The 25,393-nt window shown below is 45.9% G+C and overlaps 1 protein-coding gene across 3 annotated transcripts in view; it reads right to left on the reverse strand.

Annotated features, from left to right (window-relative positions):
- LOC122933408 (PCI domain-containing protein 2) overlaps window positions 1-25,393 on the reverse strand; it is a 37,516-nt gene that overhangs the window by 10,660 nt on the left and 1,463 nt on the right. For 2 of the 3 annotated variants that reach the window (XM_044288388.1, XM_044288386.1), the window contains exons 2-12: window positions 24,710-24,778; window positions 22,651-22,740; window positions 22,405-22,478; window positions 20,031-20,096; window positions 19,861-19,902; window positions 18,135-18,189; window positions 17,478-17,581; window positions 14,317-14,392; window positions 13,676-13,817; window positions 5,834-5,934; window positions 493-566 (exon numbers count right to left, since the gene is read on the reverse strand). In XM_044288388.1, coding sequence (XP_044144323.1) covers window positions 493-566; window positions 5,834-5,934; window positions 13,676-13,817; window positions 14,317-14,392; window positions 17,478-17,581; window positions 18,135-18,189; window positions 19,861-19,902; window positions 20,031-20,096; window positions 22,405-22,478; window positions 22,651-22,740; window positions 24,710-24,745 — 860 coding nt within the window. In that variant the 5' untranslated portion in view covers window positions 24,746-24,778. The remainder of the gene's footprint in view (window positions 1-492; window positions 567-5,833; window positions 5,935-13,675; window positions 13,818-14,316; window positions 14,393-17,477; window positions 17,582-18,134; window positions 18,190-19,860; window positions 19,903-20,030; window positions 20,097-22,404; window positions 22,479-22,650; window positions 22,741-24,709; window positions 24,779-25,393) is intronic. The other variant, XM_044288387.1, reaches the window with a different exon arrangement.

Genomic DNA, 25,393 nt, shown 5'->3' on the forward strand with positions numbered 1-25,393 from the left:
GGTGATCATGGGTGATCAGGGGTTTATAAGGGGTTAATAAGTGACGGGGGGGGGGGGGGGGGTGTAGTGTAGTGTGGTGTTTGGTGCGACTGTACTGACCTACCTGAGTCCTCTGGTGGTCGATCCTAACAAAAGGGACCACCAGAGGACCAGGTAGGAGGTATATTAGACGCTGTTATGAAAACAGCGTCTAATATACCTGTTAGGGGTTAAAAAATTCGGATCTCCAGCCTGCCAGCGAACGATCGCCGCTGGCATGCTGGAGATCCACTCGCTTACCTTCCGTTCCTGTGAGCGCGCGCGCCTGTGTGCGCGCGTTCACAGGAAATCTCGCGTCTCGCGAGATGACGCATATATGCGTGACTGTGCGCCAGCCTGCCACCTCCGGAACGCACATGTGCGTTAGGCGGTCCGGAGGTGGTTAAGATCTACTGGCCTCCAAAGGTCTATCAGAATATTACGAATTATTTTACCACCACTGATGGCACGTACCGGACTGCTTTTGTCACTTCTGAAAACTGCATTAGGTTGTATTTTTTCAGGAGCTGTATGGTTGGCATGTGACCCTAAGGGTTAGAGGAAAATCAGTTAAATATTTTGTATTCGGTAACGCAGAGCAAACAATACATTTGGAAACGATTGCACAGTGCCTTGAAAAAGTATTCGTACCCCTTGAACTTTTCTACATTTTTTTCAAGTTACACCCACAAACGTATAAGCATATTCTTGTGTTAGGATGGCCCAGTCAAAGTCTAGACTAAATCCCCTTAGAAATCTGTGGCAAGACTTGCTGCTCACAGGAGCTCTCCATCCAATCTGATTGAGCTTGAATGGGCACAAATTTCAGCCTCAAAAAGTACTGACTTACGGGGGCTGAATACAAATGTACGCCACACTTTCTAGATTTGTATTTATAAAACATTTTTGAAAACCATGTATTATTTTCTTGTCAAAAAAGATTTGGAAAAGTTCAAGAGGTAAGAATGCTTTTTCAAGGCACGGTATAAACACATGAAAGCCTGTCCTGAGTTTCCGGTCCTGTCCTGATGAAACAAGATTGAACTTTTTGGCCTCAATTCTAAGAGTCGTGTCTGGAGAAAACCAGCCACTGCTCATCACCTGGCAAAAACCACCCCTAACAGTAAAGCATGGTGGGGCCGGAATCATGCTGTGGTGGCGGTACATGGTTTTCAAAATTTGTAATAAATAAAAACCTGGAAAGTGTGGTGTGCATTTATATTCGGCCCCCCTGAGCCAATAATTTGTAGGACCACCCTGAAGTAGGCATATGACGATGCAGGAGGACAAAGACTGTGTAGCAGACTGAGTTTGTGATTTTCTTTAGGGCTACAGGTAAACTTACTAAATTACCTTAACCCAGGGTAATCAGAAATGGCAAAATGCAAGATCTCATTATGCTTTGAAGCTAATGAATTAGTAACAGAGTGGATGCCCCTTGTACTGTAGACAGTTGTCAAGTGACTGAAGAAGGAGATCTACACGAAGATGGATATCCCATTTATGGCCATTTCAGATGGTAGACAATAGATACACCTGTGCCCAGGCAGAGTTGTGACTGCCTGTAAGTTTTCCTTGTCATATGTAGGTTTACCCGGTGTGTGCCAGCTGGGGTTAAAGGAAATCTGTCAGCACTTTTGCCCTCCCAAACTGACAGCACATCAATACATAGGTTAAGTGGCAACCCGTTTGAGCATAACAGAAAAAATTGGATTTTTGTATTCACCAGTAAAATCCTTTTCTTGTTATGTTCATTGGGGAACACAGAAGGCCTTGGGTATAGCTACTGCCACTAAGAGGCAACACTTTAATGAAGAATAAGTGTTAGTTCTTCGGCTATACCCTCCTGCAGAGACCGAGCTAATCAATTTGTACCCTACATTAGGAGCGGTCAGGAGAAGGTAACAGAAGATAACCCATATACTCCAAATGGGTCAAAACAAGAAGCTGTTTGACCCATCCTAAAGAAGTCCAAAAGCTGGGTGGGAGCTGTCTGGGCAGTGAGAGAGCATAACTGAGAACATAACTCTGGGATGAATGAAAGCCTAACAAACTACCCCCTATAGGCACCTTTCAAATGGAAAAGACAAAACAAACAGGTGAAAACATTAGAAAATACTTCAGTACAGACTCCAAGAGGAATGGAATGACTGCAAAAAGGACCCAGACCGTCTAGGCTGTGGGGAAGAATCCCCCTCCATTGACGGAACCTGAGAAAAGATATGGACCTGGAATATAAACAAAAGATCTTCTGTCTACTAGAAAGAGCATGAAAACGAAGAGAAGCACGAAAGGAAAGGGCATCCTGCGGGAACCCCACAGAGAATAAATCCTGTATGCAACCTGAGTCTTCTTTTAAAGGGAACACGCTCCAAGTGGGGCCCCACAGATGAAAGCACGGCTGATAGCGCCTCCATCTGTGGCTCCATTGGATCGCTGAACAAAGTGCACGCTGGTGGGCTGGGAGATGAATGAATGAATGAATCACACTGGGCGGTAAGAACGGAACATTAGAAGAAGAAAAAGGGGGATGGTTGAGGACTGACCCATTTGGCTCAACCAGAAAATTGACATGACCACGACAAAAAGCCTCGGGAGGACAGTGGAGAGTACTGTAGGTTGCAGTCTGAAAAAAAACAAAAAAACACTGCAAACATACAAAAGAGAGACTGCTGAAAGGTTCGGGTGAGGATAGACAGTTATGTCAGAGAAAACACTGCTAACTTGATTTTAAGGGAGAAAAAACAAACCATAGCCCAACTGGCGACTAGAAGTCTAGAAAACGCAAACTTGTTAAGCCCCTATTCCTGTAAGATTGGAGCTAACCCATGCCTGGATCTGAACGGTCCAAGACATTCTGGTGGTCATGGGGAAAAAAAATGGTACTGAGGTCCCAGAAAATACTGTCAAGCATGTGACCCAGGCAAAAGGGAGACATCCCTGCCAGGGGGGATTTCAATAGTGAAAAGAATGCAGAATTCTGAGCGATGGAAACATTTTTGGGGAGCCCATGGTGAGGGGATTGCAAAAAACACATTTAGTGCCATGAAACGCAACTGTTGCAAGGTGTAACCTCATATATGGGAATCAGGCAGACAGACGAAAGTCTTGGAAGGATAGACATACATAGACTCAATTGGGTACACATATTGAGCCCCGAGCTCAAAACAATAGCTACATCATGACAGAGAAAGCGGTCAGTGGTAGTCCTTATGAAGCCAATACAGTACTAAGACTGGAAATCACCTCTGCGTGTGGAAGGGGGGGTAATGACGTTGCCAGATGCAAATGGGAAGTGCAAATGCTGGACAGACAAGGCCTCTAAAAACTGCTCAACTAGACCAATAATGAGTGAAACTAAATACCCTTGACCAGTACAAGGGATGCTGTGTGGAATCGTCACATACACCGATAAGCTATAGGCCCTCCCATTAAGGGGGAAATACTGTTATCTGATACATGTAAGGACTGTGTAGGCCCCAGGACCCGGCACCAGTAATTGGACCAGCCCTGCCAATCGTGTATACCCGGCCCCTGAGACTTGATAAAGGAGTATTTTTACTCCGAAACGCATTGTCACCTGAACAAATAAATATTTCTAAAAAGACGACATTCGCTATTGTGGTTTTGCGCCGAAAGGTATCACAGTGTGTACAAGCTAGTACACAGCCCTTTCACAAGACACGGGAGAGGAAAGAAGCAGAGGTATTGGATCCAGTAGGAAGGGGTAGTGTGCCAATTAGGGTAGATCTTACCTGGTCTGTTGTAGATCTTGTCCCCCAGGCGAGGCAGAGGAATGTCCAGCTGATCCACGGAGTAGAGGAGGTGGAGAAAAAAGGAGAAGGCACAAAAACTTCACCATACCCGAAGAGGACAAGAGGGTGTCAGGGCTGGAGAGAAGCTAAAGCGCACGCCCATTTCGCCCACTGATAGCGCTGCCTTTTGGGTGAAGGATTAGGACCAAAGCAAAGATGATGACTAAATTAAGCACTGATGCCTGCACGCCTTGCTCCCCCATCCAAATGTGACATCAGGTGCTGGAGCCTCAGAGAATGTGGGAGAGAGCCGCCTTCCTTCAACATACTAGTGTCCAACGTGCAATCCTCTGAAAGGGGGGCTGTTGCAAGTGTAGCCTTATCCTAGAATAGGATAGGCCCGAACCCAAATGTTAACACCTGGGGGGCTGGGAAGGAGAGCAGAGGAGTACTCCCATTCCCCAAGGCTGTCTCCTGCTGATACTAAGCTAAAACTGATTATCTCAGTGTCATAAAGCTGAAGTGCTCACACTATTTCTTCACTTAGTATCACCTTCTAGTGGCAGCAGCTATACCCTTGGTCTTCAAAGTCCCCCAATGACACAAGAGTGAAAAGAAGTCTTAATCATTTATGCAATGTGATGCCAGGTGACTGCTGGCATTACCTAACTAGTGGACAGCTTTAGGCAGTAAACCCTCCTGAACCCCTCCTGCAGGAAACCACGACAGCTCCAGCTCGAGAGGGGAGGGGTTCAGAAGGATTTACTGCCAAACGTTCAGAACACTTCACCGGTAAGGAACACCCAGTGGACACTTGGCATCATGGCACCTAAGTGTTTAAAACTTTTCATAGTGATGTGACTACTATTGACGAAACCATAGGTATGTGTAAACTGATTCCGTGCCATATACTGTCAGCGGTTTAGGTGCGTAAAGAGTGCCACATATTCTAAAAGAAGCACCACACAACAAGAGGCATGAGCCCTAAGGCATTCCATTAGGCACAGGGGCATTCTCATTAGAGGGCTTCAATGCTGCAGTTGCTACTGACTATGACATCTAAGGGGATGAATAGCCAGGATTGGCTTTATCCCCGATCCCGGATATTAACCCTTAGGATATCTGAGTTTTTTTCCCTTTTCGTTTTTCTTCCCTATCTTCCTTGAGCCATAACTTTTTTATATTTCCATTCTGGGTTGAAGTCAATTTTCAGTATAAAAGGGGTACTCCAGAAGTTATCCCTCTCCACAGGATTAGAGCTATTAAATTGGTGGCCAACTGCTTGAACTCCCACCGATCATGAGAACATGTGTCCCGTACCCCGCTGGGGCCCCCCAAATGAACAGAGTAGCAGGGCAATGCCGCTCCATTCATCTCCATTGGATTGTCAAACACTGAATTCCGCCATCTCCGCCAGTTCCTAGAGATGAATAGAATTCCAGAGAACATGCTCGACCTGCCGTTCATTTCTTGTAATAGGTGGGGTCCCAGCAGTTGGACCCCCACCAACCTAACAGTCATCTCTTATTGTGTGGATAGGGGATAACTTGAAATCACCAGAATAAAAGGGGTTCTGCAGTTCTTTTAAACTGATGACCGATCCTCTGGATAGATCATCAGCATCTGATTGGCGGGGTCCGACACCCGGGACCCCTGCAGATCAGCTGTTTGAGAAGGCAGCGGCGCTGGCAGTAGCGTCGCGGCCTTCTCGCTGTTTACCGCAAGCCCAGTGACGTCACGACTAGTATCACTGGCCTGGGCGCAGCTAAGCTCCATTCAGGTGAACTGAGTTTAGCCCCGCCCAGGCTAGTGATACTAGTCGTGACGTCACTGGGCCTGAGGGAAACGGAGAGAAGGCTGAGGCCCTTCTGGAGCGCCGGTGCCTTCTCAAACAGCTGATCGGCAGGGATCCTGGGTGTCGGACCTCCACCGATCAGATGCTGATGATCTATTCGGAAGATAGATCATTAGTTTAAAAGAACTGCAGAACCCCTTTAAAACCCCTTGTTTGCATAATATATTGGGCTATAAGACGCAGCTACAAACATCAGGGCACTCACCAGGAGCATTTTTACAGGCAGCAAATATATTAGAATCATCCTTTTATTTTTCTGACAAGAGCGGAGACAGTTCCTAAAGGCAAATGAGAGATATTCCTCAGCTATGGAGACAAAAAATGAAACCAAGTTTAATATAATCAATTCATTTACAAGCCAATAAAAGAAAAAAGCTGAACACAATCTTCAATAGGACAGCCCTGATGTGTGCTTATTTACTCCCTTCTTTTTTCAGTTTTCATTGAGCTAGTGGATGGAGACTAGCTTCTATGATGTCTAGTATGCACAAAGCACATAGAGAAGAGGAGCTCCTGCTCGCTTATCTTTCTGTAGTACACCCTCAGGTGCAACCTTGGCACACAGAACATTACACAGCAGTACTGCGGTGAGATTTGGGGGGTACTCTCTCTTCTTACAGAGAGCGCATTAAATGCCAAGGGAAAGTATTGGAGGACTAAGAAGGTTCAGTATTTACATCAGGTGGTTAGTGATGGACAAATTCTGTCCTCGATGGAATTAGGGCACAGAGCAAATTTGGGTGAGGTGGCCTGGTACGCATATTTCCAATTGAGGTCTGCACTTTCTAGCACTCTGAATAGCCACCTTCTTTTTATAGACACTCCTGAATTCTTACACGATTTTATTATTAAGAAAGCTGCCACGAAAATCAAAATATCACATTGTTATAGACACTTAATGAAACATTTTTTTCTGGGTCTTCTTTCTCCAGGACAGAAGTCCTGGTCTTTGTTACTTTCAGAGGTGGGTCCCCTGATTGGGAGAATATAGGGGAAAGTTTAAAATATGTTTCACATAATTTTAATCACACTGTTGTACAATTTAACATTTTGCACAAAATATATGTGACACCTATGTGGCTATATAGAAGAGGACTTAGAGCCTCCTCTGATTGCCCACGTTGTGGCGACTCCGAGGCAGATCATTTACATCTGTTTTGGGATTGCCCAATGTTGGGTAGTTACTGGAGATCGGTCCAGACCACCTTGGCTTGTAAACTTAACATTGTTGTTCCTCTGTCTCCCAGGATATGGGTCTTGGGAGACTTATCGGAGGTTAACTATCAGCCCATAAAACGTCAATTATTGATCAAGGTTATGTTCTTGGCTAGGCTTCTTGTCGCTAGACTATGGTTTAGCTCCTCCGCTCCAGACTGCAGCAACTGGCTGGCTCTGGTCGAGAAAGTGAAAAGCTATGAGAGGATTCTGCACAAACAAAGAGGATCTTATCTAAAATGGGGTAAACTGTGGGAAGAGTGGGATATGGTTTAATTAATTCGGAACTTTCCTTCTTTTTTATATATACCCCTTTTTTTTTTTTTTTTCCCTGCAAGGGTGGGAGGGGGGGGATAGGTGGGGTGGGTCGGGGATGATCTCAGAATTTATAATATTACAAATGTTATGTGTATATGTATTTTTGCATTATAAATAAAATATGGAAATTTAAAAAAAATGCCAAGGGAAAGCTTATAGGCCATACATGCTCCTCTGGAATTCAGGGAAGAAGGGATGCAAGTGAGTATAACTAGTTGCAAGTGAGAACACAATATACAAAAAGAAAAAGGAAAGTTAGAAAAGGGAAGGGGGAAGAGAGACAAAAAAATAGCAAAAACGAGATTTTTGTATAACTTACCAGTAAAATCTCTTTCTCGCTCTTCCTTGGGGGACACAGGAACTCTTGGGTATAGCTTATCTCCATAGGAGGCGTGACACTAAGTAAAAGACTGTTAAGCCCCTCCTCCAGCAGCTATACCCTCAGCCTGGAGAGAGAGACTTCCAGTTATGTGCCCAAGTAGTGCAAGACAAAGGCAAGGAGTAACCAAACCAATACCAACAAGTCCGAAAAAAACACCCGAAGGCCAACAAAAAAATAATGGGCGGGCGCTGTGTCCCCCAAGGAAGAGCGAGAAAGAGATTTTACTGGTAAGTTATACAAAAATCTCGTTTTCTCGCCCAATTCCTTGGGGGACACAGGAACTCTTGGGACGTTCAAAAGCAGTCCACAAACAGGGAGGGACCACAATCAAAGCGAACCAGGCACCGTAAACATTAAGGCACCGCCGCCTGCAAGACCAAGCGGCCCAAAGCAGCATCCGCCGAGGCATAAGTGTTCACCCTGTAAAACTTGGTGAACGTGTGCAAAGAAGACCAGGTGGCCGCCTTGCACAGTTGTTCAGCCGAGGCACGATTACGCTGAGCCCAGGAAGCCCCGACCGCTCTGGTAGAATGAGCGGTAACACCAAAGGGCGGATCCCTGCCCCGAGCACGGTAAGCCTCAACAATAGCCATCTTGAGAAAGCGGGCAACAACCACCTTAGACGCCGCCAGCCCCCTGCGCGGACCCTCCGGAACCACAAACAGAGAATCCGTACGCCGAAAGGGTCTGGTCACATCCAGGTAGATCCTGAGAGCCCGAACAACATCCAGACGGTGAAGCTCCCGCTCCCGGGGATGCGACGGGGTCGGACACAGAGAAGGAAGGACAATATCCTCATTCAGGTGAAAGGCGGACACCACCTTCGGAAGAAATTCCGGAACAGGACGGAGAACCACCTTGTCCTGGTGAAAAACCAAGAAGGGCTCCACGCAAGAAAGAGCCGCCAACTCAGACACACGCCGAAGAGACGTGATAGCGACGAGAAAGAAAACTTTGCAAGACAACAAGCGAGGGGAAACCTTGCGCAGAGGCTCGAAAGGGGAAGATTGGAGAGCCGCCAACACAATGTTTAGATCCCAAGCAGGAACAGGAGGGCGATAGGGGGGAGCACAATGAGCAACCCCCTGAAGAAAGGTCTTAACCGGACCGAGCGGAGCCAGCGGACGCTGAAAAAGAACCGAAAGAGCCGAAATCTGACCCTTCAGGGTACTGAGACCCAAGCCCAGAACCAGACCAGATTGCAAAAAAGACAAGACCGTAGGAAGGGAAAACCTCAGAGGGGGAGTCCCCAAGGCCTCACAGAAAGCCAAATAGGCCCGCCAGGTACGATAATAAATCCTGGCCGAGGCCGGTTTCCGCGCACGAATCATGGTACGGACCACGTCAGCCGAAAACCCCCGCCGCGTCAGGACCGCGGTTTCAATAGCCACGCCGTCAAACGTAGCGACCCTAAATGCTGGTGGAAGATCGGCCCCTGAGAGAGGAGGTCTTCTCTGAGAGGCAGAGGCAAGGGAGCGTCTGCCAGAAGCAACATAAGGTCGGCGTACCACGGACGACGCGGCCAGTCCGGGGCGATTAGGATTGCTGGCGTGCCTTCCGCCGCAATCTTCCGAAGGACCCGCGGAAGAAGAGGCAGGGGCGGAAACACGTAGAGGAGCGAAAACTCCGTCCAGGGGAGGACGAGCGCGTCCGCGCCGTAAGCGTCCGGATCTTTGGCCCTGGCCACGTAGATGGGAAGTTTGTGGTTGAATCTGGAGGCCATGAGATCCACGTCCGGACGACCCCAACGGAGACAAAGAGACTCGAAGACGTCGGGGTGCAGAGACCACTCCCCCGGGTCGATCGTCGTCCGACTGAGGAAATCCGCCGCCCAATTGTCCACCCCCGGAATGTAAATGGCCGAAAGGGCCGGAACATGAACCTCCGCCCAGCGAAGGATCAGAGACACCTCCCTCATCGCCGCCGCGCTGCGAGTGCCCCCCTGGTGATTTATGTACGCCACAGCCGTGGCATTGTCCGACTGGACCCGAACAGGGCGACCCTGCAGCAACGAAGTCCAGTGTCGGAGCGAGAAAAGAATGGCTCTCAGCTCCAGAACATTGATCGGCAGTCTGGACTCCGACGGAGACCAAGTGCCCTGGACGGACCGGGGAGGAAACACTCCCCCCCAACCCCGCAGACTGGCATCGGTGGTAATCACCAGCCAAGTCAATGGCAGGAAGGACTTCCCCTGAAGAGGGGTCCGCAGCCACCAGAGGAGAGAGGAGCGAACCTGGGGGGAAAGGGGAAAATGCCGATCCAGACTCTCCTGGGACTTGTCCCAAGCGGACAGGATGGCCGTCTGAAAGGTGCGGGAGTGGTACTGCGCGTAAGGAATCGCCTCGAAGCAGGACACCATCTGACCCAGGACCCGCATGCTGAACCGGAAAGAAGGACGGCGGTGGGACAGAAGGCTCCGAACCGACCGATGGAGGAGCAGGCGCTTCTCCAACGGAAGACGAACCACCGCAGAATCGGTATCCAGCAGCATCCCCAGAAAGACCAATTGCCGGGAAGGAACAAGAGAGGATTTGGGTAGGTTGATAACCCAACCAAACTGGCGCAAGGTCTGCAGCGAGAGATCCACGCTGGCTGAAGTCAGTGACAGAGAAGGCGCCTTGATTAGGAGATCGTCCAGATATGGAAGCAGAAAAACTCCCCTGGAGCGAAGTAAGGCGAGGACCGGGGCCAGGACCTTCGTGAAAACACGAGGGGCCGTCGCCAGCCCGAAGGGAAGGGCAACGAACTGGTAGTGTTCGGACCCCACTGCAAAACGCAGAAAGCACTGATGACACCGTGCGATTGGAATGTGAAGGTAGGCGTCCTGGATGTCGATGGAGGCCAGGAACTCCCCCTGTTCCAGAGAGGCCACCACCGACCTGAGAGACTCCATCCGGAACCGCTGAAGACGAAGGAATCGGTTCAGCCGTTTCAGATCCAGAATGGGTCGCACCGAACCCTCCTTCTTGGGGACCACAAAAAGGTTCGAATAGAACCCCTTGAACCTGTCTCCCATAGGAACCGGGATGATGACCCCTTTGTCTAGAAGAGTCCGAACGGCAGCAAAGAAATCGGCCGCCCCTCGGGAATCCCGGGGAACCCGAGAGCGAAAGAACCGAACTGGGGGAAGGGACGCAAGCTCGAGTTTGTATCCGGAAGACACAACCTCGAGAGCCCAGGCGTCGGAGACGTGCGCCTGCCAGAAGTCCCTGAACAGGAGGAGACGTCCCCCCACCCGGGTGGGTGGGGGCGCACCTTCAGGCGGGGGCTGCTTGGTCGCGGGAGCGCGAGCAGGTTGAGATTTGCGCCAGGAGGGCTGGGTCCGAAAAAAGGGTTTCTTACGCCTGTCCTGGACAGGGTTAGCGGACGGACCAGAGGCGGAGCGAGGAGCGGAAGCCCTACGAGAAGACCTGAAACGGGAGAAGGTGGGACGACCACGAGTGGAGCTCCTAGCCTTGGATTGGGGAAGATGGGTACTCTTCCCCCCCGTGGCTTCCGAGATGATTTCATCCAAACGGGTTCCGAACAAACGAGCACCAGAGAAAGGAAGGCTAGTAAGAGACCGCTTTGACGCAGCGTCCGCCGACCAAACCTTTAACCAAAGCTCTCTCCTAGCCGCCACGGCCAGAGCAGACGAACGGGCAATAAGAGCCCCTGCATCCAGGGATGCTTCACATACAAATTTTCCAGCCTGAACGATAATTTGAGCCAGGGCACGGAGGTCTTGAATAGGGACGTCAGATTCAAGCTCCAGATCCAGCTGAGATGCCCATTCTGAAACCGCCTTACCCGCCCAAGCGGAAGCAAAGACTGGCCTAAGCGCGGATCCGGAGGCCGAAAAGACACCCTTTGTAAGGGCCTCTATACGACGATCTTCAGTGGATTGTAAGGAAGAACCATCTGCGACGGGAATAGCCGTGCTCTTGGACAAACGGGCCACAGGGGGGTCGACCTTAGGAGGAGACGCCCAGTTTGTGATGCAATCCGCAGGAAACGGATAACAAACATCTAACTTTTTTGGCGGGGTAAACCGTGCATCAGGACGGGCCCAGGCCTTAGAAACCACTGACGAAAAGTCAGCATGGAGAGGAAAAACCGCTGAAGCCTGCTTCTGGCGAAAAAAGGAAACACTGGTTTTCTCAGGATCAGGAGGATCATCGCGAATTTTAAAGGTATCACGGATACTGTTTATGAGGTGGCCCACAGCGGAAGCCAGCTTTGAAGGCAGCGCCGAATCCATATCCCAATCGGAATCAACCAGCTCCCCTTCAGAGGGCAAATCCTGCAAGGAGGAAGGGCCCGACTGAGAACGCACCCTTGGGGGGGATACCGAGGCATCCGAGGATGACCGGTGATCCGCCCTAGACCGCTTCTGGGATTGGCGGACTCTGGAGGAATCGCCTGCAGAGAGAGACTCAGACGGGTCGGCCAGGACAGCGGACCCGGAGGGCCCAGCAGGGGAATCATCCGGCTGCGACAAGGGCAACACATCTGCAAGTCGGCCCACAACGCTAGTGAGACTAACCACAGCCTGGGAGAGGGATCTAGCCCAGTCAGGGGGATCCAACAGGCCAGGGGGTGACACAACAGACGGCGGACCCTGCGATGGGTCTTTGCAAAGCGAACAATGCGGGTCAGGCTGCCCTTGAGGAAGGGGCGCCTTACATGCGGTGCAGGTATGATACCAGGGTCCCGCAGGCACTAAGGGGTCAGACATGTTGGTGGAAAAAAACTGCGTCCAGGCCAGGGGGCTGCAGTGGAGGAAAGGGTCAACAGTCCTACCAGGTCACAGAGGAGCAGAACGGCAGCGGCAACAGCAGCAGATCAGCGGCGGCAAGCAGTGGTCCGTTCTGAAGTGAGGATCACAGAATCACGCAGGCACGAGAGGAGGCGGGACCAGTGAGGCGCGGGAAGAAGAACATCCGGCCCCTGACTGAAAACCAGCAGGACGCGGCAACGAAAAAAACTCCGCCCCCCGCCGAACACAATTTCGCGCGCGCGCGCGCGCGATTCAATCCGCGCATCCAATCACCACATGTCCCACGCCGCAGCGAAGCGAAAGGCAGGAGCCGAAAAGACAGGGGCCTGTAGAATAGCGGCCCTGCGCGAACGGCCATCACAAGACCCGGCCGCTCCTAACAACCCTCCCATGAGCGCCGCTAGTACTGACAAGTATTAAGACACCGCCGACAGGCCGCCCCAGAGTCGGAGCAACAAGGTCAGCAGAACGGAGTACAGACAGAGCGGAGGAGAGGAAGTCACAAGGAAGGGAGAGGGAGGGAGGGAGGGGGAGCGGGGGAGCGGAATGGCTGCACTAGCCACCTCACCATGTGATGTCTTCACCCTCTTGTCCATCCAGCTGGGGCCGCCCCTTCAGCCACTGGCACAGAAGTGACAGTAGCTGGAGAGGGGCTTGCAGGTGGGCGACCCAGTGCTGGCGGGATGCAGGGGAGCAAGAGCTGCCCTGGTCCTCCTTTTCTTCTGTGGGGGAGGCAGCAGGGCGGATAACCGGCCCTGGCGCAGCTCAACCCCGGGAAAACAGAGAAGTCTGCTGCGACTCTGTTGTCCCTGTGAAAAAAAATCAAGTGAAAATAAAATAAAAAAGTAAAAAATCAAAAAATCTTCACAAAGACAACTCTGCAGTGCAGAGGGTGTCTTGCCTCCTTGACACTAAGCAAAAAACTGGAAGTCTCTCTCTCCAGGCTGAGGGTATAGCTGCTGGAGGAGGGGCTTAACAGTCTTTTACTTAGTGTCACGCCTCCTATGGAGATAAGCTATACCCAAGAGTTCCTGTGTCCCCCAAGGAATTGGGCGAGAAAAAAACAAGACAGCAATAATATCAGAAAAGAACAGAACCCAGGATCCCTGAAGGCAATAGAAACTTGCAGGCCCGGGGGCCCTCTAAAAAAGAATACATCAAACAAACATGGGTAAACAGTTTGGGGGCTCTTGGAATGCCAACCAGTCTTGCCATACCCTCCAATATGATATAATATAAAGTTTGCTATCACTACTACTGCATCTCCCATTAATTGAGGCAAAGTTTATTGGAAGGACAGACTCTAAGAAACACACACAGTGCCATGTAGTACAAAGCAATCAATGCTAAATGACTGCTTTTAGGTAACATACCTTTCTTGAAATCGCTGTCAAACATGGCTTTACGACCAACATAATATTTGTAAGTGACCCTTTGTGAAATGCTATAATCCTCCTTAAAGTTGGAGCTTTCAATTGCTCTGATCAAGGGTTTGCATAAGTGAAGTTTACTGATCTACAATTGAATAAAACGTATGGGTTATGAAAGTCATGTGTGCCACTTACCCGATTGTAAAAAAAGCTATTACTTGTAAAGAAGGGCATGTTAGCCAGCCAAGTGTTCCTTCTGAGCCAGGCTGGGAGAATGACATTAAATACTTTCCGAACGTATAAAAGAGGTCTTGGTTGCATGTAATTTGAATACAGTTTAGGTATAATGTATATATATATATATATATATATATATATATCAGTAAAGATTTACCTATTTCACATCCCACTGGCTGCCTACAAAAACAATTAAAAGGGGTATACCTATTCACAGAGAATACAGGAACAGATGAGAGCTTTTCCGTACTTTCCATAAATCTGTATGGAGCAGGAGCACAAATGCTCAGCCAAGTCCACTGTGACCATCCTGGAGAGGAAGGATGAAGATGCCCCATTGCTAGGAACCCCAGCAATGTTATTTGAGGGAAACCCTGTTTAAGGAGAAGACACATCTGGAAGCTTACCTTAAAATAAATTTTGAAAAGCTGATTGACGAGAAACAACATTCCCCACTTTTTGGAGTCCTCAAAAGCTGCACGGCTGTATAATAAAACAGTTATAATGTATTAATAAACAAAGCAAAAAAGATCTAAAGAGGAACACATATACATGTGCTGTGAAAGGATCAAAAAACACCTAAACTTCTATTTTTTTCTATTGTATAGCTAATATAGAATGTGGCTTTCAAGGACTAAAATATTGAAGGTCTATCCTCAGCATAGTCCATCAATATTCGTTTAGGGGGTTCGAGACCTGCTGCCCCTGAGGATCAGCTGACTGAAGGCACGGCTCAGTACTTCTAGTAGTGCCTGAGCGGCAGTGAGCTGTAATACCATGCACAGCCAGTAAAAGGCAGCCTAGTCTGAATGAAAAAAGAAAGTGCTTGTCAGCTGAAAATAGAATTATCCCATTTTACTATGGTACAATGAGTTGTATGGGCTATATAATCAGAATACTGCAGGATATGTAACGTAAAACGGGTTGCCCAGCAATTTTAAATGGGGTTTAGCAGTGCTTGGATACTGATGACCTACCGTCATCAATATCAGATTGGCGGGGGTCCAACTGTATGAAGAAGAAGTGGCACTCCTGATAGCACCGCTCACTTTCCTCTTCACTGTTAACTTTTAGGATAGGTCATCAACATCTAAGCACTGCACAACCCCATTAACAGGTACAATAATGTTTTTTATATTCATCACTTTCTCTAATGGAAAGAGAGTTAAAAAAAAAAAAAAAACATTATTGTACCTTTTAATGGGGTTGTGCAGTGCTTAGATGTTGAGGACTATCCTAAAAGTTAGGACACATTGCTAGGATATGCCACTACTTTCTGATTGGCGGGGGTCATACTGTCAAGACCCCACAGATCCTGAGAATAGACCTCCGTTTTAGAGCTGCTTGCCCCTACACTTTTCCCTGCTCCTGGACTCTAGCTGTACAGAGAGCTCTGTTTACTTGGTCCCTATGACCCCCTTAAAGGGGCTGTGCCACTAACAACACCTATCCACAGGACAGGGAACATAAGTGTTTGATCACTGGGGGTCTGACCTCCAGGACCCCCAGTAATCACGAGAACGGGAGTCCACAAGTGCTGCTGAACTGACCTATGAAATTGCAGTGCATGTGCGAGTCCACTGCCCCACTCACTTCTATGGGACTGCTGCCAACACTGTACTCAGCAGTCCAATAGAAGTGAATGGAGTGGTGGACATGAATGCGATTTGCACCACTGCTCCATTCTCATGGGGCAGTCCAGCGGCACTTGCAGACCCCCGTTCTCGTGATCACTGGGGGACCCAAAGGTTGGACTCTTGGCAATGAAACAGTTATCCCCTGTCCCCAACCCCTTAAAGTCTGCAACTATGTTGGGCCTTGAAGACAGTGATTTTTTTAAAAAATATTTTTAAGTGCATCTGTTTTTTTTTTAGGCCAAGTTGAATTTTTTTCAATGGCACCGTCTGGTGTACCTATAATGTATTTCACAAAATCATGGGAGACAAAAAAGAATAAGAAAAAAAAAGCAGCAATTGTGCAATTTTTTATTTTAGGAGTATAAAATGACACATCAACTTTCATTTTATGGTCAGTAAAATTACAGATTTTTATGTTTAATTACTTATGCTCAATAAAAACACTTTTTGACCGGAAAAAAAAAAATCTATTTTATGTTTTGCCATCCATAACTTTTTCTGTTACCAGAGCAGTGTGGGGGTTTACATTTTGCAGGATGACCTGACTTTTTCTTCTGTCATTGGTAACATTGTGGAGTACACCTGACTTTATGATCACTTTTTATTCTAGTTTTTTGGGAAGGCAAGATGAACAAAAAACAGCAATTCTGCCACTGTGTTTTTTTCTTTACAGCGTTCACCGTGCAGATTAAATTACCGCACCTGATAATTTTATAGTTTGCATTGTTATGGACAAGACAATACCAAATGTCTGTCCTTTATTTCCTTTTCATTTTTGAGATTAAACATTTTACCTAGACACAATATTAAGCTTTTTTTTTTTAATCCCACTAGGGGATTGCTTAATCACTATAATATGCCAAAATATTTCTGTATTGCAGGGCTCATGCACACGACCATAGACATATGGTCCGTGAGTGGGCCATATTTCCTGGAGCGGCATACATAGTGCGCACATCATACATATAGTTTATGTCTAAATAGTGTAAAAATAAATTGAAACTTGTAAAAAACATTTTTTTTATTTTTTTAATCACCAGATTCTTAACCCCCTTAACTTTTTTTTTATAGTTCTATGTACTGAAATGTTTGTGGGCTCATTTTTTGCGGGACAATCTGTAGTTTTTATTGATACTATTTTGAAGTGTGTGTGACTTTTTGATCACATTTTATTACATTTTTTTGGGTATCGCGGTGATACCCATGATCTTTATATTTTTTGTTATTTAGGTATTTTTTTATTATACGGAGAGGGGGGTGATTTAAACTTTTATTAATTTAACATTTTTTGTAGTCATTTTGAAGCTCGTGTTTGAGCATATAAAATCCATTTTTTTATTTTGAACAATCATGTATTCTTTTAAATTTGTTTATCATTGACTATTGCTCATTTCTTATGTTGGTCAGTCACCTGGTGGCCAAAATAAGAATTGCAGCATGAATGCCCTCAGCCTCTTCTGTGAAGTTGAGCGCATTCAAATCAATTACTGGTATCCACACTGGCCACAGAGGATGCCGGTAACAGGCCGGGAAGCGCAAGCTTTTCGACTATTTAGATGCTGTGATCTCACTTGATCGTGGCATCTAAAGGCTTTAATTACAGCGATCGTTATTATTGTCGGTCGCTGTAATTAGCGGCAGGTCTCTGCTGTTTGAAACAGCAGAGACCTGCCGGCCATGACACCCGCTGCACGTGTGAGCGGGCGCCATGTTTGCCTATTGCTCCAGCGCCGTACATGTAGCGAAAGGGTTAACGTAGTGTCAGGGTACACCGGCAGTGCTTTGTGCTCACCCTTGGCAGCAGCAGATGGTTACAAAAAAGTACAAAATGAAATACTGAAACCATACAAAATTTGGTAAAGTATATCTCTTAGCTATAATGCCTAAATCTTATGAGACTGCAATTTGAGTTCAGGGAAGGAAATACTCACGTATCACTAGCACACACCCTGAAACAGCTCATTAACAGTTCGGCAGCTTTCTCCAGCATGTCTCCACTTTTTCCTTTGCCTTTTTTCGTTAGCTGTTGGTCAGCCTAAAGACACAATATGAAGTAAAAGGGTTAAAGGGGGATTTTGGTTTTGGCAAATTAAGCTTACATCATATAAATGTGTCCATTCCTTGTGGGTCTTAAGGGGTTGTGCAGTGTAAGGATACTGATGGACTATCCTCAGGACAGGTCATCAATATCAGATCTGCATGGGTCCGACTCCCACCGATCCCCCGTTTTGAAGGGTTCACAGCATTCGTGCAAGCACTGCCTCCTCCATTTCGTTTGTGGCAGTGGTGCAGAGTAGTCACAACTGCTCGCCCCGTTCACTAGAGGATAGGCCATCATTATCCTGACATGGAAAAACCCTTCAAGATCTAGGGTCATTGCATAAGATATTTTATGGTTTACCGCCAGAGGGTAAGAAGCTGTCCTGGCCATGTGAGCATGGTAAAGGTGCACGGAGCTTTCCTTATATACGTGTCACCCATGGTAGCTCACTTTTAAGAGAAATAGAAATATCAGGTCAGCAGGAGAAGCGATGTCAGTAGCTCTTCATGTATGTAACAAGATCATCAAACAAAATACTTAAACTTACGCTGTTGGCGAAATATCTTAAATCCAGAGTAATAGCATACATAATAGGCAATGCCCTGTAACAGAAAAAGAAAAATGCACATTTATTCAGTATTTGCCAGCCCATCAGAGGTGAGGCAGACTTACTAATACTCTCAAATTTTTAGACAGTGTCAGTGTCAACGGAGGACAGCAGATTTTACAAAGTGGCCTTATACTGGACGATAAATCTGTCCCCTGTCTAGGCTGACATTATACCACCTATTAGTCGAGTTACCTTTGCTGCATTTTGTGGCACATGTCGTTGCACTTTAAACCACGCCCCTTTTCTGGAAGCCACTCCCCCATCCTGGCCGGCTAAGCCCCCTTGGCAACCAAGTAGAAATAAAAGTTGAAATGAAAGAAAGGGTGATCCAGCCCCGGCACATATCTGTCGTTGCGACAGCTTTATTTTTCACATATACAGGGGATAGCTATGATTAAGAACCACAGTGTTCGAAACATGTCAACCGAACTGGAGTAGGAGGGGGGAGATTTTTATTGTATGTACTGTCCCCTGTAGATGTGAAAAATAAAGAAGTCGCAGCGACAGATTTGTTCCGGTGCTGGATCACCCTGTCTTTCATTTCTATGTAAAGGAGGACATGAGGTGAGCTGGACTTATTACTTGCTTAATAGAAATAAAAGTGGCCAAAATACGTACAAATGTGTCCCATGATTGTTGGCCTTTTCATTACACAAAATAACGACATACAGTATGTGCTAGGATATGTCGCCCCTTACTGATCATTGGGGGTCCATCCGACTGCACTCTCACAATCCTGACGATGAAAGATGGGCAGCATATGCTAAGAGGACAGATGAGTACAATAGAAAGGTGTAGTGTATGTGATAGAAGACTAAACTGGTCCATGGATTGCAGGATAAAACTTACCAGGAAAGGTTAAAAGACCTTAATATGTATAGCTTGGAAGAAAGAAGAGACCGAGGGGATATGATAGAAACTTTTAAATACATAAAGGGAATCAACTCGGTAAAGGAGGAGAGCATATTTAAAAGAAGAAAAACTACCACAAGAGGACACAGTTTTAAATTAGAGGGGCAAAGGTTTAAAAGTAATATAAGGAAGTATTACTTTACTGAGAGGGTAGTGGATGCATGGAATAGCCTTCCTGCAGAAGTGGTAGCTGCAAATACAGTGAAGGAGTTTAAGCATGCATGGGATAGGCATAAGGCCATCCTTCATATAAGATAGGGCCGGGGCTATTCATAGGATTCAGATATATTGGGCAGACTAGATGGGCCAAATGGTTCTTATCTGCCGACACATTCTATGTTTCTATGTTTCTATTATATGTAGGGCTATATACTGCACAGTGCATTTTTTGTGAAGCCTTAAAAAAAATCCAAGATGGTGCACAATAAGTTTTCTTCCATACCATCTAGAATAACATTAATATGACCGCACAACCTCCCATTTTTTTTTTATATAGCTCAGGTACTTATAGCAGCCTAATAGCTCAGCACTTGGGAGCCATTGTTCCGCAGAATACAAGCATGGAATAAGAGACACAAAGGTATGTGTTCGGAATGCATTTACAATCTTCTGTGGGGCAATGCTGGGTGGAAAGGACTTGACAGACCCCCTTGAAATAGGTTGTCCCTTCAGGAATGTGTGACCATGTAATCCATGGTCTAGAGAAGAAGCCGCTCCTTACAGTAACACGTGCTTGCATGGTCACACTCACCAATTTTCTTCTTTATGTGCCTGGAAAATCTTCAAAAACGATGTAAGCTATGTTCAGGCAAACACTTAGAATAGTGGATAGAGATATAGACATGCGGTGAGGATGTGCCTGATGAAACATGGCATACTACTGGGTCATGGAGAAACATTTCTACCACTTAAAAAGGATATTGAACGACAACAGTCTGGAACTTGTATGCCTCCACGAAATCATGGTTGGAAACAGCACAGGTGCATCTACAAAGAGAGTTCACAATACATGGACATCATTATAAATGAAATAGGCCAAACATATGATCAAAAAACACCCCATATTATACTACATCAATTCTACTTTTATCGGCATATTTCCCCAAACTTAAGTTACACTATATGACAGAAACATATGGAAAACTTTCAGATGAAATGACAACAGTAGGTGCCTTGTTTTTGCCCTAGTAGAGAATGAAAGGCTGAGCCATGACTATCTCTGACCACCACTATTCTTATTAACACTAATCACTCCAGTACAAACCAACAGTTAAAATGTACTTCAAAATGCCAGTTTTCCTGGAGTTCCTGTTCTTATGGACTGCGGATCAATCGATAAGCACTCCCACAAAACTTTTTATTCTCTAATCTGTTAGAAAGGTACATGATGTAAACTGTAGTGAAGATGACTATTTTTGAATTATAACCTCCCTTCTGATCCTCATCTGTGTCATGTGACCAACACTCTGCCTCTCCAAATAACATAGCATCTTATGTGCAGACAAGAAGTCAGTGTCTTTTTGTATTCCTAAGGTCAGTGTCGCAGGAATGAATAGAGAAGTAACCGACTTCCTGTCCGGTGTCAGTTGGAGATCAGAGTGTTGGTCACATGACACAGCTGAGGATCAGAAGGGAGGTTATAACTCACAAATACAGTCACTGGTGAGAAGATTACCTTCACTACAGTTTACATCATGTACATTTCTAACAGGTCATAATAAAAATATGTTTGTGGGAGTGGTACTTTAAGCAACATACATATTAAGTACAGCCGATGTTAGATCATTAGGTCTTATTTCATTTACTCTTTAAAACGCAGTCAATTTTTTTTTTGCCTTTTCCTTCCAAGAGAAATAACTTTATTTTACTTTTCCCATAGCAAATTTTTTTTTATTTTATTTATTATTATTATTGCAGGACAAGTTTTACTTTCTAATGGAACCATCTAAAATACAATGTAGTGAGAAGCTGGAAAAAAAATATTAATGGGGTGGAACTGACAAAACCTCCCACAATTCTGCCATTGCGTTATGGGTTGCTTATTTAAGGCATTCAGTGGGTGGTTAGAATGACACCTTACCTTTATTCTTTTGGCGAGTGCAGTTAAAGCGATACCAAATTTGTATAGTTTATGTTTTAATACTTAAAAAAAAAAAAAATACTATAAAAAATATTTCTTTGCATTGCCATATTTTGACACCCATAATTTGTATATTTCTGTCTACAGGCGGTGAGGGAGCTTTCTTGTGGGGTGATCTGATGTTTGTTTTTTATTTCTATTTGTAAAATGGGAAAAGGGGGTGATCAGATTTTTTATTATTATTTTTCTACAAGCTTTTTTTTTACTTTTTTTTTAGTCCCCCTAGAAGACTTAACCATACGATCATTAGATCACTTATACCCCAGACTGCAATGGTTTAGTTTTCAGAATAGTGGTCATGGTGCCCGGTACTTCCTATAAGCAGTAGTCCCACACATGGAGGTTTAAGCGAATATCCAGGAACCTACTTACCCGATTCTTTTGTTACAGGTGTCTCAGTCTGTAATTTAAGAGTAGTCAGCTCTATATGTAAAACAGCAGCCAATCAGAGAAAACAGAGCTACGGGGGGAGGGGGAAAGCAACTGCCAGAACCAATGATGAGGCCAGAGGGTTATCTTAGACTACCAGAGACCCCCTGTAGGCACTGCAGCGCTGCGCTAAAAGAGCAAGCAACAAACCCCGATTTATGTCCGTCCCATTTCTGGCTCCAGAAAACCATTGCTTTAAAAATGACAGAAGTTGGAAGGTGTGTTTTACTTGAGTGTTTTTTTTAGAGGAATGGTGAAGACCAAGCTCTATAACCTCAACTACTTTAATTTACCATTCAGACTCATCTGAAAAGTGTAAAGGTGCGTGGATGAGCACACAATTATTGGGAAGGAAGCGTCCCTTCCCGACAACTGCCTGCTCATCAGTGGAGGTGAAGAGCTGCGTTTAGATACAGAGATCACCTCCACTGTTTGAGCATGAGCGGTCACTACTGCTGTCACTCATCCTGATATATACTCATTGTCTCTGGGCAGCAGAGTGATGTTCACACAGCACAATCTGCTGCCCAGAAACGATGATTTAGGTGTTCACACCAAAGATGATTTCACCTGAACAACGAGTATATTGCTTGTTCATCAGGTGATCTGCGGCGCCTTCACAAGGGCCGATTATCTGGAATGAGCGTTTGTATGAATGTCCATTCCTGATAATCGGCCCCGTGGAAACCCACCATTAATCCCTTTGTCGGACCCTATAGACATTACCTCAAGTGAGCTGCAAAAATCTCATCATAGGGAGGTTCCAACATCTGCTGACATTTGTCTTCTGGGGCAGCCAACTGAAGGGTAAAATGGAAAAGGTACTTAATTAGCAATGCGCTTAATATAATGGAATACACGGTTTAACATTTGTGATTTAAACATATCACATATCCTGACCTAATTAGAGAAAATAAATAATACAGACATATTAAAGAAAAGATGAGCTATGCTAAAGTGACGGCTTCCTACCTGTAGCCTGGGGTTTGCGGTGTGTGCATGTCTGAACGAAATCAGCTCGGCACAAATGGCCCCGTTTTTCTCTTCTATAACCTCTGCCACCTATATGAAGGCATAATAAAAATAGGAATTAGTTTGGTTTCATTCACAGTGTCAAAACAACTATCACACAACCTGTGCGTCCTATGATACACAGTGATAAAGCTAATATAATGATGACATATTTTAAAGGGGTTTTCTGGGAGCAGAAGATGGATAACCTGTCCTCGAGATAGGTCATCAATATCTGACAGGTTGGATTCCGATACCCGGCACCTCGAGCGATCAGTGGATTGAAGAGGCTGCTCACAGCTTACCAAGCACTGAACATGACGTCACTGGCCTAGGAAGAGGCCGCGGTGGTCACTGGAGTGCCCCAGCCTTTTCAAACTGTTGATTGGTGGCAGTAAAAGGAGTCAGATCCTCATCCTTCAGATATTGATGACCTATAAATACTTTTTTCAATTGGTCCGTATTAAAGGTTTTCAGCGGTTTTGGTGATATCTGCGGTTGAATATCAGTCTATTTGCAGACTATCCCTCCTCAGTTCCGGTCACCTGACGGCTTATTTGGAGCTCATATCTGTGATCACCTGACCTCATAAACACTCATCAAAGTGATAAGAATATGGCTTAAAGAGGACCTTTCACCAGAATTAAACTTCTAAAGTAACTATACAGGCATGTAGAGCGGCGCCCAGGGACCCCCCTGCACTTACTGTTATACCTGGGCGCCGCTCCGTTCTCCCGTTATTGCCTCCGGTATCTTCATAGTTAGGCTCCACCCAGGGGAACCTGCCGTCGGCTCATTCTCCCATGCTGTAGCGCTGGCCAATCACAGCGCTCAGCTCATAGCCTGAGAGAGAGCTGAGCGCTGTGACTGGCCAGCGCTGCAGCATGGGAGAAGGAGGCGCCGGCAGGTTCCCCTGGATGGAGCCTAACTGTAAAGATACCGGAGGCAATTACGGGAGAATGGAGCGGCGCCCAGGTATAACAGTAAGTGCAGGGGGGTCCCTGGGCCCCGCTCTACATGCCTGTATAGTTATTTTAGAAGTTTAATTCTAATGAAAGGTCCTCTTTAAATGAGTGTTTATGAGGTCAGGAGACAACAGATAAGAGCTCTACATAAGCCATGAGCTACAGAACCTGGGGCGATAGTCTAATTTTTAACAAAAACTGCAAAAAATGTTTAGTAAGGATCAATTGAAAAAAGATTTTTAGCCCAAAATGAGTAAAATGCAATCATAAAAAAGAACTGCACCAAAGGTGTCCATAGCCTATAGCATGAATTATCAAGACATCAACAACTGCACAAAATGATTCAACAAACACAAAGTTGTAGACAAAATCTGCATCATAAATAGCTGCGTTCAAATGAAGAACAAAGTGTTAATTAAAGGTCAGGCTACTTTCACATTAGCGTTTTCAATTCCGCTATTGAGATCCGTCATAGGCTCTCAATAGCGACTGAAAACACTTCTGTTTTGTCCCCATTTATTGTCAATGGGGACAAAACTGAACTGAACGAAACAGAATGCAGCAGAATTCCATTCCATTTGGTTGCGTCTCCATCGCAGACAGAATAACGCTTCAAGCAGCGTTTTTCTGTCCGCAATGTGGCGCGGAGCAAGATGGATCTGTCCGGACACACAATGTAAGTCAATATGGACGGATCCGTTTCCTCTGACACAATAGAAAACAGATCCGTCCACCATTGACTTTTAATGGTGTTCATGACGGATCCATCATGGCTATAGAAGACATAATACAACCATATCTGTTCATGATGGATGCTAATGTGAAAGTAGCCTTATGGAACTTTTGGGGTCATTTTTTTTTAAATGTAATTTTTACTAAAAAATCATTTTTGTGATTGAAGTTTATTAACAATAAAAAAAAAAAAAATGATATGTGTGAAAGCAGCCCTAGAGGCACAGCACTTCGCTAAGCGTCTCAGCACATAAAACGCTATCCATTGTATATTTAAGAAAACAACTCATTTCTACAAAGGCAGAAGGTAAAAATGGTAATACCTGTTGTAAATACTGATTGATGCTAATATGTGCCATTTTCCTCCTCCAAATTAAGAAACCCGGGTCCTGCTAGAAAGCAAAAAAACATGGCACATGAAGAAATGTAGGAAACTGAGGCCATTGAGACATTAGGGTAATGTTAACATGGTGCTGGAGGTACATATACCTAATAATGTCTCATCCTCTGCTCTAAAGCCTCATTCACAGATGTGGGCTGTACCTGTTCTCCACGGACAGCACACGTCCCCATTCACTTCAATGTGTGTATTCACACATCAGTGTTTTACCACGGTCTGTGGTTTTAGCACGGATGCATGCTCTGTTTTGTCTGTGTTCACGGATCCATCATGTCCATTACAGTCTATGGGTCCGTGAAAACCACGGATGCCATCTGTGTTTCACGGATCATTAAGAAGAGATGCTTTGAAAATTATTTTTCAGCTGTTCAGTGTCAGTGAAACACGGATGACACACGGACAGGAAAAAACGGTCACATGGACCCAACACGAATCCTTCAGGGACAGCTTCACGGATGCATCACTGACCACCTTCTCACGGATTTGAGCACAGACACGTGAATGAGGCTTAAGGGGCAGCTGGTGTCAGCAGAGTACAGGCGCTCGGCCACCTTTCGACAGTGTCTGTCAGTCCATTCAAACAGAGGAACAAGGGCCCCTCACGATC

The sequence above is a fragment of the Bufo gargarizans genome, chromosome 3, assembly GCF_014858855.1.
Source record: "Bufo gargarizans isolate SCDJY-AF-19 chromosome 3, ASM1485885v1, whole genome shotgun sequence".
NCBI classification, from domain to species: Eukaryota; Metazoa; Chordata; class Amphibia; order Anura; family Bufonidae; genus Bufo; species Bufo gargarizans.